General features: G+C 43.7%; 1 protein-coding gene across 1 annotated transcript in view; it reads left to right on the top strand.

Annotated features, from left to right (window-relative positions):
- Positions 1-13,523, top strand: part of TGFBR1 (transforming growth factor beta receptor 1) — a 74,063-nt gene that overhangs the window by 45,702 nt on the left and 14,838 nt on the right. Inside the window, exons 5-7 of the mRNA XM_088442335.1 lie at positions 1,218-1,385; positions 2,860-3,016; positions 12,480-12,604. Coding sequence (XP_088298461.1) covers positions 1,218-1,385; positions 2,860-3,016; positions 12,480-12,604 — 450 coding nt within the window. The remainder of the gene's footprint in view (positions 1-1,217; positions 1,386-2,859; positions 3,017-12,479; positions 12,605-13,523) is intronic.

The raw sequence follows: 13,523 nt of genomic DNA, 5'->3' as shown, positions 1-13,523 counted from the left end.
AGATCTACTACCTTGTGGATTCCAGGTGTAGAAATGTTGGAGCTGATACGTCCTGCATTACAAAGTATAACAAAAAGCAGTATTTCCTAATATTGGAAATCTTTCACGTCTACTTGAGTGCAACAATTTCTGTTCAAGTAGAACACTTGAAAGGTGGTGTTATTTTTTAGAAGAAACTGAGATCTCTACTGCAGGTTCCATAGGGTATCCACAGGATACCTTGGGGTATAGGTGATGACGTCAGTCACAGGCACCACAGAGTTAACGTTTTCCAGCCTTCCAGGATGCACTGTGGTCCCCCTCCTATACCCTGCCCCCGAGCCAAGGCAAATCAGTTTCATTGGTGGCTGGCTCGGAGTCGGAGCACCTTCTACAGAGGGGGGCTTTTATGGCCCCTGAAGTTTTCTAAATGTAGCTGTGGCTGCACATCTGAGTGTACAGCTTGGACTGTCAGTACTGACGTCCATGCTGTCTCTCCTACACCCCGCCGGTACCGATCCGGGGATTCTGGTAGGTATCTGGGGTCACAGCTAGCGGTGACCCAAATAGAGATAACAAAGGTAAGTTCTTACCATATATATTATTATTTACAGTTAGATACATTTGACATAGCACTTTTACCCACACAATCTATCCGTAAATATGTTAACATTAAAATAACATTTACTATAATCCCTAGGTCAGGTGTAGCCAAGTTCGGTCCTCCAGAGCTACTAACAGTTCACGTTTTCCAGACCACCTAGCTGGTGCACAGGTGTATCCATTACTCACTAACATATTTGAAAAGATCCACAGGTGTGGCTAATTATTTCACTTGTGATTGTGAGGAGACCTGGAAAACAAGCACTGTTGGTAGCTCTCGAGGACCAGGGATGGCTACTCCTGCCCTAGGTCATAACACATTAAAAAAAAAAAAAAAAAAATGTTTTAAAGGATTAGAGAATTATTACATAACGTCTTCATTCACTCACCTCTTCAATTACTACACTCACCTCTTCAATTACTAGTAGGTTAACCAAATAATTGCTTTCTTTTGAGTGCAAATTTGCAAAATTATTTAATTATAAAGTTATTTGGATAAATGTGAGAGGATGTTTTTGTTCTCATCTGTTTTTAAACTTTTTTCCTTTATACATTTATGGAGGGTTTTACTTTTAGATTAACTTTTTTCATCTATGTTTTAGTGTATACTTTTAAAAAAACATTTTTTTTTACAGATAATGGCACATGGACTCAACTTTGGTTGGTGTCAGATTATCATGAGCATGGTTCACTATTTGATTACCTAAATAGATATACAGTGACTGTGGAGGGAATGCTGAAGCTATCACTATCTACAGCAAGTGGCCTGGCTCATCTCCACATGGAAATAGTTGGGACACAAGGTATGTTTTTGCAAGTTTAAAAAGTATATTGCTAATGTGGGGTACACGCTGTGTGCCCATGTATTGTGTACCAGAGATACAGTGCATCCGGAAAGAATTCACAACGCTTCACTTATTCCACATTTTGTTATGTTACAGCCTTATTCCAAAATGGAATAAATTAATTTTTGTTCTCAACATTGTACACACAATGACACCGTGTAGAAAGGTTTTTTTTTTTTTGAGATTTTTGCAAATTTTGTTAAATCCTCCCCCCCCACAAAGTGTAGATATAGATGTGCTGATAGTACAGTCTACTAAATATTTCCTTTCCTTTTCATCAGTAGATGTATTTCTATGAATCCTTTAGGAACCCAAAGCCTTCCCCAGGTTTTTTTTTTTCTAAAAGTAAGATTGATTTTCGGATCAACACAGTCTTTGTATACTGCATTTTCCTGAATAAGAAAGTCTAATTTAGAGTTGCTGGCATTTCAGCCTCATCTGCGGCCATATTGCGTGCCTAAAATAAAGATGAATATCTGTCTGCACTCAGAGTTGGCTGCACATATGCATCCGCACTGACCCCCCCCCCCCCCTCTTCATATGTTGAAAGTAGCAGTCATCACTGTCCGTGCAGGCAAGCCCTATTCTTTCTGCAGACTGATCTCTGCATACATTTACCTCTGAATAACTCCCAATTCAATTTACATACATACTGCATGCTTATCCTATGTTGACCAGTTACAGACACTATTCTGCTGACTCCAAATCGCCCAAAGTTGATCAGAGTTGCATATGCAGGCTCCAATGCTTAAACAGTTGCTAAAGAAGGCAAAGTCTGGATCAGGCTCACATTGTTTAGAAGCAGTGAGGGCTCTATCATCATTGGGGGTGGGGGAGGTGTAATATAAAGAAAATCGGAGGCTGGAGGGGGTAAAATAATTATTTAAGGAAATATTACAATGGTCATTGGGTAGGAGGAGGGGGGGGCAAAAATTGGGTTGTTTATAAAACTTTTTTTATACTACTAAGCGAGTGTTTGGGGAGCTATTTTCTAATGGGGGACCTATGGACATTGTGATTGGGAACTCTAAACCGGACACACCTTATTTACGGTTGCGAACCTTGTAACTTCATATAATGGTTTCTGTATAGTGAGTCTCCAATAGGAGTGTAATGGAGGCCTAAGTTGGCTCTCTCCTTCCTCTAAAAGTACTTGATCTAGTTTTACCTGGACCTGCTATTGGGGCCAGGTAGCACCAAATCTGCTGTATGGGGAGAGCTATCACAGTCACTGTATGAATCCTAGAATAACAAAAAATATTTTTAGAATTGCTTAAGGTTGTAATTTTAAAAACTGGTATATAAGTAACGATGATATAACTTGCTACTTTTATGCAAATACTTGAGTGAAGAAATGCCCACATTTTTGAAAGTTAGTATCTTCAGTAATAGAACTGCTTTTACTGATCATAGTATGTTTGTTTTCTAACAGGGAAACCAGCCATTGCACATAGAGACCTTAAATCAAAAAATATACTGGTCAAGAAAAATGGAACTTGCTGCATTGCTGACCTGGGTCTAGCTGTAAGACATGATTCAGCTACAGATACAATTGATATTGCACCAAATCACAGAGTCGGGACAAAAAGGTAATTCTTAAAATGGGTTAATAATAAAAAAAATGTCCTAATTGAACAATTGTTCAAATAAAAATTATTTTCAGTGAATATTTCAGTTGACTTATTAGACATTGGGGGAAAAAATCTTAACAAATAGCATTCACTTTCACTAAAGCATAGTATACGTATGGCTAGTGCACTGCTTTAACCGCTTCGCTGTTGAAGGCTATCTCCTGTGCTGAGGCCATTTTTTGTTTTTACTTTTGCACTTCTTATCTACCATATTTTTATTTTATTTAAATTGCAAGAGAGTCTCTCTATCTCACTCTTTCCTCCTCCCCCCCCTCAGGCAGACTTGAGCACGGAATAAGCGTCCTTAGGATGCTTCAGACCGTCACACAGCTGCCTTTACAGCTTTCCGGAGCATCCTGAGGATGCTCTGGGCATTGCTATAATCATCGGCGATTGTTGCCCTGCCCCGTGTGGTATCACATGGAGAGGGCGTGACCTGCACCAGGCCTACAAATGTTCTCTATATTAAAATGTCCCTCGACAGAAAAAAGGTTCCCCAACCCTGATATAGATGTATGGGTTGATGATAAGGAGCTTCAGAATGCTACAATTCTAGATTATGAAAGTTTGACACCTTTCCTTTTCCATCCATCTCGGGGATGTCTTACATCTGTGTTATGCATAGTGAAGGGTGGAGTCGTACACTATCTAGATGAAAACTGGCTCTCACCCCCTATATAACCCCTCCTCTTCCACCGTAAACTTTTTTGTTAGTGCCTTTTAGAGTAAGACACTGGCTAGGTCCTAGCTTTTAGTTAGGTTTTCTTTCTTTATTTTGAGGTTTTTATTTGGGTGCTTAGTTCCTAGAGACAGGCGACCAGCACTAACAGAGTGGGAGTTAGATTAGAGGTCTGTGTGAACCTGTATCCCACTCTAAAGACTGCCCCTGAGAGAGTCCCTGTGTGTCTCTCCATGCCAGACACACATCTGAGAGGGCAACAGGCAAAATAGAAGGTAAAACTTGTTACAAACTTTAAAGGCCTTATTTTCGTTACTGCTTCCCGGCACACTGCTTTTGAGCTGATTGGCAGGCCTTGTTATTACTCACAGCCCAGTGTACTGAGAGCTGGATTGTCTCACACCTCCACCGGTTGCATAACACCACCATGCTTTCAGTCCCCAGTGGTTTCTTCTGGGCCACTGGAGGGGTTTCAGAGCAGCAACATGCTGCTGCCTTTAAGGAGAGAGGGGCTTGTGGTGTTCCAAGTCACCGCGGGCCTGCTAGTGACTTCATCGGGCCACTAAGTTTTATTTTATGAGTTGAAGATTTTTTAATCTCATTTTGAACTCTTCAGAGCTTCAGCGTCGGACTGTCCATAGGACGTCCAAGCTGCCGCTCCTCCACCCCACCGACGCCGAGACGCCAGTACAGGTCTGGGGATCTCGGCGGGACCCCAGAGTCTGTACTAGCTGAACTCTGCGGGCGCCCAGGACTGCTGCCGGATCGATGGGGAACAGGTAAGTTCGCGGATCACCGCTTGCTGTCCAATGCCTCCGGTCTGTGGACAGACCGGAGGTGCTGGCAGTGGCGGCGGGCCCCCCCTCCATACCCTGCGTGTCCACTAGACCACCATGGACTTAATGATCGGCAGCGGGAGCCGGCGTCCTGGGGGTTAATAGCCGGCCAGGGGAGGCAGCCTTCTGTGTTCAGCGGCTCCTTCCCTCAGCTCAGCGCGCCTTTCAGTTCTATAGTCTGGCGTCCCTGAGCTGCCTCCTCCGTGGGCCGCGCTTCCTCTGAGGTCTCCAGGCGGCCATTTTATTTCTGTGGTGCAGCACAGAAGACAGCAGTTGGTCCAGTCCCCCTGCGTACCTCACGGTTTGGGTATGTGTACACAGCGCTATAGCCTTCCCAGACACTGAATCAAGGCAGTTGAATGTAGTGCCATTTGCAGTATATTATATGTAATGTTTATTTATATATATTTTTGCATTGTGTGTGACTTATGCTAGTGCTGACTGCTTTTTCTCTCACCTGTCAGTGTGTATATATCCCTTTTCTTTACAATCTGCCCTAATACAGGTGTACTTAGGGTGGTTCTGAGATCTCACATATATATACTTGTCAATATTTGTGAGGTTTGTCACATACTGTTGCATGCTGCACGTTGCCATGCCATATTTTAGATGGAACTGTGTGTTGCTTCCGCTGATAATGGGTCCCTGCAGCTAATCCTAGCATCAGTCAGGACCAGTATAACACTGCTTGATATTTCCACAAGGATGGTTAGTCAGATAGCTCTGACCAGAAAATAGAGCACGACACTACACCCATTTTTGCTATGGACTGCAGGTATGTGTACGGGGGATTTGACTGAGAAAGGGTTATGTATACGGTGCCGTCAGGTGCTGGGCGCCTTACAGGACCCCCTTGGGCGGTTTGTTTCTCAAGATCCTGGCCTCCATTGTGGATCACCTGGTGGCCCACATTGTTGTAACTTACTTGGGGTTACTTCAATATGCTGCCCTTTCATCTCAGGATATCTCGTAGTTTCTTGCGGTTTACCCCTTTACATTCGCTCCCTACTAGGGTTTTTCACAGTACAGGCAATTCCCTCAGGTACCACTACAGTCTGTCATTTCCCTTGTAGGGATTATCACAACAGCCACCCTGGGTGGATGTCGTTTCTACGAATCACAAAATGGTGTAATAAACGCCCTGTGGTTACTTCCCAGTCTGCACTGCTGTCTAACATAGATCGTCCACCAAGGGTGAACTGGATGATGTATCGGACTCCTAAATCAAGTAGTATTATCCCTGCTTTGGTGCTGGCGGTCAAGTCCATCCAAGTTATAGAGGATGTCGAACCTGCACCTAAATCAAATCACCCTCAGTTTCGGCATTAAGTTGTCTTCGGCTGTATTCCCCTTCTCTGACCAGCGGGTGGATCACGTGGCGGGAGTCTGGCTATCACCAGAAAAGGCGTCACAAAAGCGTTTGGCCTCATGTTTCCCATTCCATGAGGAGGGTCATTACAAGTAATAGGAATCACCTCCTGGGGTGGATTTTCATGTTACTCGTCTGATTTTGAGCGCTACTACGCCTCCCGTTCCTGCCCGGACGGATTCTGCGGATCTGTAGGTGGTAACTTTGCCTGAAATCAATAGACTCGCTTTCAGGGGCTGTTGCCCGTCCAACCATGGCTTTCGCATGGTTGGCTAATGTTATGGAGTCCTGGACTGATGCATTTGTAGAGCTGTTTCCCTCAGAAACTTCTGGGGATCAGATGTCTTTTTGTTGCTCACATAAAAAATGCAGTTTCATATGTTGGAGTAACTACATTGGATGCCAGTCTCATAACCTTCAGGGTTTCAGCTGCGACTGTATCCACCGCCATTCCCTATATTTGGGAGATCTTGTTTGGTTCTGACCTTGATAAGATTGTAGCAACGTTGGAAGTATCACTAACTGCTAAATTTCCGCCTTCAGCAACTCCCACTACAAGGCCTCGGACTAAATCTGTTAAGTCTTTTTGTCCTCAGGGACAGCCTAAAGGTTAGTCCTTTTCTAGGCTGTCGGCCTCCACGAGGGCCTTCATACCCAGTTCCGTGCAGACCTGGACATCCAGACGTCCTGCTTCTAAACCTAAGGATAAACCTTCAGCCTGACGGGACAGGTCTTCATCTGGGGGATCCCAGAGTGAGATACCAACTTTTTCAGTTCCCCCAGTGCTGTTGTCAAGTCACCACGGATGCTTGGGTAAGAGTTGAAGTCTCTCATGGGTATGCCCTATCATTGCTCAGATGGCCTTCCCACATGTTTTACTATGCAGGCCCTTCTTCAGACCCAAACAAGGCCTTACAAATCCAGAAAGCTATACAGTCCTTTCGATAAGCAGGGATAATTATGCAAGCCCGGCTACCTCAGCGAGGGAATGGTTATTCTACTTTCTTTCTGGGGCAGAGGCCGAATGGTCATCAATGGCCTTGCCTCTATCTCTAATCCCTGAACCAATTCCTAAAGGTGCCTAGGTTCAGGAGGGAACCCCTACTACGCTCCATCATCCGAGCTATGGAACCTGGGGTCTTTATGGTATCGCTGAATATTCAGGATGCGTACTTATAGGTACCTATAGAGCCCTCTCATCAGCATTCGCTCAGGTTTGCTGTGCCACAGCAACACTTCCGATTTTCGGGCTCTGCCCTTTGGACTGTCCACAGCCCCACCAGGGTTTACCAGATTTATGGCTTTTGTGACAGCCCACCTGTTCAGGGTATCTGACTGCTCCTGTATCCGGACGACCTCCTGCTCTTAGCAGGATCACCAAGATACTTTAAGGACATTTCCAGTTAACCATTGCTTTCCTTCACAAGCATGAATAGTTAATCAACTGGGAAAAAGTCCTCCCTGAATCCCTCACAGGGTATGATTCATCTTGGTGCTCTGCTGGATTCTCAGACCGGAGAATCCTTCTGACGTCAGACAAGATCTCCACTCTTCAACTACGAGTGCGCGGATCTCTGCACAATCGACAAGTGTCATTACACTCTCTGTAATGCGGGTTCTGGAATCCAGCGTGTCTACCTCCGGAAGGGTGGAATATGCTCAGTTCCATTCCAGGCCTTTGCAAGAACTGATCCTCTCCAGATGGAATGGGTTTCTCTATAAGATCACTGTTCAGACGATGATGCTCTCTCCGGAGGTGCGTCTGTCTCTATCTGGGTGGCTATGGCCATCTCATGTAGGGTAATCCTTACTACGGACGCCAGTCTCTGGGGCGCAGTGACCGGTCCGCACTCCTTTCGGGGCAGTTGGACACCTGTCGATTCAACTTATTGGAACTTCAAGTTGTCTTGGGCCCTCGCTCTGACCTAACACATGCTTCACGGTAAACCTGTAAAGGTTCAGTCCGACAGTGGCTTACATCTAGGAGACACTCGTAGTTGGGCAGCAATGATGGAAGTGTCACACATTCTAACACAGACCAAGGGTCTCCTCCCGGCCATCTCTGCAGTGTTCATTCCGAGAGTTCTTCATTGGGAAGCGGACCTCCTCAGTCGTCTCGACGTGCATCCCGGGGACTGGTCTTTTCTCCAAGAGATGTTTCAACTCCTAGTGAGCAGATGGGGCATCCCAGAGGTGGTCCTCATGGCCTCCTGACTCTATCACACACTGCCGGTGTTAGGTACACAAATTTGAAGGACCACTTCACTGGACTCTGTTTCCTACGGTCTCCCTTCTTCCTCAAGTTCTTCGTAAGTTCAATCAAGACAGAAGTACTGTCCTGCTGGTAGCTCCAGATTGACCCAGACGTCACTGGTACTTAAATTTTCGGAGTCTCTCCATCGACACTCCGTTCCTGCTGCCTCAATATCCGGACCGGTTGTCTCGTGGTTCTAAGGCTTCTCTTGCTCTGTCATCATCGGGATGTTTAGAGCGTGTAGGCCAGCTTTTGCTGGTATTTACCTTAGAATGTGGCATACATAATTCTTTTGGTATCGTACCTGTAGCTATGATCCTCAGATGTGTAGGATTTCCAGACATTCTGGCATTCCATCCAGCTGGCTTGGGTCTAGCCCTCCGCCTGGCCTCCCTGAAAGTGCGGGTCTCTGCACTGTCGGGATGGTTCGGATGTGGAATTGCTCCACTCTCTGGTATCCAGTTCCTCCTTTAAGAGTGTTTTCTGGATTCTATCTCCCTTTATCCCCCCTAGGGGCTCCTTGGGATTTAGCAGTGGTTCTATGTGCCCTCCTGGGGCCTTCATGTGAACCACTAGTTTTGATAGCCCTTACGTGGTTTATGGCTTAGACTCTCTTTCTTATGGCATTTGCATCTGCCAGGAGAGTGTCGGAATTAGGAGCGTTCTCATGGGGCTCCCTCTTCTGGATGTTTCTTCCTAAAGTGGTTTTTCAGGTCCATATTATTCAGGAACTCATTGTACCGACATTTCAGTCTCCAGTCCTATCGGCTGGGGTGGCCTCATTGACTGACTGTGGTCCGGCCTCTCAGGATTTAAGTGGTCCGTTCAAGTTCCTAAAGGAAATCAAACTCCTTATTTGTGGTCTATGGATTTCTAGATTTCACAGGAAAGGACGGCCATCCATTAAACTGATATTGGCTGGATGGCTTCATATGCCTATCTCAGGGGCCTACACATAGGACGGCCTTTCTGTTGATGCTTAAGCTACTCAGGCTGTGGGCGGCTCGCTGTGGCTCCTCGGCTGTTCTGCCTTGCAAGGTGGCCACGTGGTCTTCTGTCCAGACCTTTCTAAGGTTCTATGCATTGGTTTCCTTTGCCTCTCAGGATGCTTCCTTTGGGCGACGGATTCTCCTCTCAGCACAGGAGCGTCCCCACCCTTATAAGGACTGCTTTGGGACAGTCCCAAGGTCAACCCTGTGGACCCTGAAGTAGAAAACAAGAGATATAGTAAGAACTTACCTTTGTTATCTCTGTTTCTACGAAGTCCATATGATCCACAGGGTGCCCGCCCTGACACTCCTGGCTTCATATGGGCTGTGTTACTGGTCACCGGTTTCCCGTCTCCTCTGTGAATATGGTTCTTGAGTGTTCCAGTCTTCTCTCTTTCTATCTTTCCTCCTCCGTCCTTTGGCTACTTACAAACTGAGGTGCTTCTGGCTTGGCAGCAGGGTTATAGGGAGAGTGGACCCAGTGCATCCTGGGAACTGAAAGCTTTAACTGCGTGGTGCCCGGATTTGGTTCCAAACCTATACCCCAACGTCCACCCTATGGACTTCGTAGAAACAGAGATAACAAAGGTAAGTTCTTACTATATTTCTTGTTTGTAATTATATTGGTAATTGTCTCGGGGACAAGTGAATTATCTGATTGAAATTATCCTGGGATTCAGAAATGATCACTTTGCGACTTTTCAGCTAATAAAAGCTAGTACTTTTTAACAGAAGTGTTTTTTTCAATATATAGATCTAAACCTCAATCGGCTGCAGTGTGCATGTATTTTTATGTTTGCATACGTTTAAAAATAAAAAGTGTGTGTGTATATTATAATTTCATTTTTTTTGTAATAGAAACTTGTTTTTTGTGGTGAGTTCACATATCAGACTGTTGAGATAATTACCACAAAATTTCCTCTATACGTTTTTGGTTTGTTCTGTAGCTATTTTTATGTGGGTACACGTGTGTGTGTGTGTGTGTGTGTGTGTGTGTGTATGTATGTGTAAATATATATGTGTATATATGTATGTATATATATTTATTATACACAAATATAATTTTTTTTTTTTTTTTTTTTGTTGCTGTATACTTTAATGAGAATTTAATTTTAATACACATATGTGCATCTTTTTATTGATCAGCACCTAAGACCCTGGTTGTATCCATCTGGGGGATGCATTACATCTCGGTTATGTATAGTGGTGGGTGGAGTCAGATATTAACATATGGGTGAATAAGAGTCTTGATTGAACCGCTCTTCTTTCTATTCATTGAGTGCTACACTTTTTTTCTATGGATATTTAGGTGGCTATCAGTTTTGAGTAGTATTTTCTTTCTTTTTTAGTATGGATAAGCCAGACAAGGGTTCCAAAAAACAGGTATCAGTAACTGTTTATACTTGAACAAAATGTGAGAAAAAATTACCAAAAGGTACGGACGGACCCAGGTTCACTCTGTGCTGGTTTACTCACGGGGATTCATTACAGGGTTGTTCGGCTGAACAGTCGGTGATACCTGATTGGGCCCAGGTCTATGGCGAAGTACATCACTTTCAAGAATATTATGATACCCTATTATTTGATACTACCATCTCTGGTGGATGCCATGATAGCACCTTGGGTGTTCCAGCTGGGTTACATCTTTCCTCCTCTGGTAATCTTACCAAGGCTAATTCAGCGGATTCGACTGGTGGCACAGGCAGTCATTCTGGTGGCTCCAGGCAGGCCGTGCCATCATTGGTACGCAACTCTTTGGACCATGGTGGCAGACGTTCCATATCTGCCTCTACGTCCAGATCTGTTGCTTCAGGGTACATGCTGTCACCCCAATTTGCCTCGCTTGGCTTTGGCGGCATGGTTCTTGAATCCAATGTTTTGAGAGCCAAAGGGTTTTCAGAATCTGTGGTGAAAACAATGATACAGGCTCGTAAACCATTTGCCTCCCAGATTTATCATCAGATATGCAAGATATAGATTTCCTGGTGTGAACAACACAAGTCCAAACCTGAAAGGTTCCGAGCGACTTGTCTCTTGTAAATTTCGGCCTTATTGACCCTGTTCAAAGGAAAATGGCCACCATTCCAGAAGTTCAGACCTTATTGCAGGGGGTTCTTCGCATACAGCCTCCTTTTTGTCCCACCGGTTCTTCCTTGGGACTTGAATTTAGTTTTGGAGGCACTCCAAAGGGTGCCATTCGAGCCTTTGGAATCTGTAGAATTGTGATGATCTCAATCTGAAGGTTGTTACCCTTCTGGCCGCGGCACAGGCCAGAAGGGTATCTGAATTAGTGGTTCTGTCCTGTAAATCTCCGCTTATTATTTTTCATGAGGATAGGGTAGTGTTACACACTAAACCTTCCTTTCTGCCAAAGGTGGATCTGCTTTCCACATTATCCATTACGGCTTTTTGACAGAATTCAGTGACTAGTGAAGCTTCTTCCTTAGCACTGTTGGATGTTGTACGAGCGTTACTCGTTCACCTGGACCGCGTCTTTGAGGCGTACTGATTCCCTGTTGGTGTTTATTGATGCACCAAAAAGAGGCTGGCATGCCTCAAAAGGGTCCACCGCTAGATGGGTTACTTCTGCCATTAGGCAGGCATATTTGTCCTCGAATGTGACAGTTCCGGACTCAATTCGGGCATACTCGACTCGTGCTGTCGGAGCCACTTTGGCTTTACGGCATTGTGCCTCGGTTGAGCAGCTCTGCAAAGCGGCTACCTTTTTCATCAGTACACACTTTCACAAAACTTTACTGCTTCCACACATTTGGCGCAAGGGATGCCAGTGTTGGGTGGAAACTGTCTTCACGCTCACCCCCCCCCCCACCCCCCTTTCCTTAATTGGCTTGCTTTGGTATATCCCAGATGTAAGGCATCCCCCAGATGGATGAAAAAGGAAATACGATTTTACTCACCGTAAAACCTATTCCTTGGAGTCAGTCTGTGGGATGCCAAGGAACCTCCATTATTTAGTTTTCATACTAGATACCCGTGGTCTCTTTTTTTTTTTTTTTTTTTTCCCCTGTTCTTTCCGTGGGACTCCTCCAGCTTTTATTAAACATTAGACTGAGCATACGGTGGAAGGGGAGGGGTTATATAGGGCGTGGGAACCAGTTTTCAACTAGTGTCCGACTCTACCCTTCACTATGCATAACCCAGATGTACAGTAAGCCATCCCCCAGATAGACTCCAAAGAAAAATTTTTACGGTGAGTATTACGGTGATTTTTGATTGTCTATTTTTACACTTATCTTTTTGGATTTTGTCAACGTATTGTATTTTGCATTATAGATACATGGCTCCAGAGGTCCTTGATGATTCCATAAATATGAAGCATTTTGAGTCTTTTAAGCGAGCAGATATCTATGCAATGGGATTAGTCTTTTGGGAAATAGCGCGACGTTGTTCAATTGGTGGTAAGTTTAAGAATTTTGATTTTATTTTATTTAATTTTTCTTAGACAATTTTTTCAGAAGCTAATTTCACAAAAAAAAATCAATATATTTTACAACGAATGTTTGCATACTAAAGAATATGCTTTGTGTTTTAAAACCAAAAACATTTATCATATCTATATTTAAAAGCGCCCAACACAAGAGACTATGGCAGCACCATCAACTCTATAACAATTTCAGGGATTTATTTCCTCCTTATCTCCCTTGGCCCATTTATTTTTATTTATATGTATACTGATTCATGTAAATATATTATGTATCACTTTACGTTTTAGTCTGGTGCAGAGCTAAAGAATGTCCCATAAAACAGTTCAAAATAGCAGAAAAGTAACACCAATCAGAAGTTTGCTTTGTTACCGGAAACTGCTTTAAAATAATTGGTAGTTGATGTAATAATCACAAATAAGGTAATTGTTTAAAAAAAAACAAAAAAAACACCTTATCCTCTCTTAGATAATGGAGTATGAGCATACAGTGCATCTGGAAAGTATTCACAACTCTTCAGTTTTTCCACATTTTATGTTACAGCCTTATTCCAAAATGGAATAAATTAATTTTTGTTCTCAAAATTTTAGAAAAAGTTAAGAGTTGTGAATACTTTCCGGATTCACCGGTATCTCCATAGTGCGCCAATTAGTGACTCTTTAACAGGCATTTGGAAACTTTCCTGCATAGCCAGAATTGATCTAAAGTTAACTCATTCCTCTTCTCAGAAGTTACTTAGAAATAATACACAAGTTGATTTCTTTCTGTGAAAATCCAGAGGACAGATTTTTTTTTTTCTATGCTCAAATATTAAGTTACTTTAAGTTGATGAAAGTGCAACAACATTATTTTTGTTTCTTTTTTAAAATTCTGACCAAGTTAGCTTTATATAACC

The sequence above is a fragment of the Taudactylus pleione genome, unplaced genomic scaffold (assembly GCF_031769625.1).
Source record: "Taudactylus pleione unplaced genomic scaffold, aTauple2 ptg000309l, whole genome shotgun sequence".
Classification (NCBI taxonomy): Eukaryota; Metazoa; Chordata; class Amphibia; order Anura; family Myobatrachidae; genus Taudactylus; species Taudactylus pleione.
Note: the sequence above shows the minus strand (reverse complement) of the source record. Positions and strands in the feature narration are given on the sequence as shown.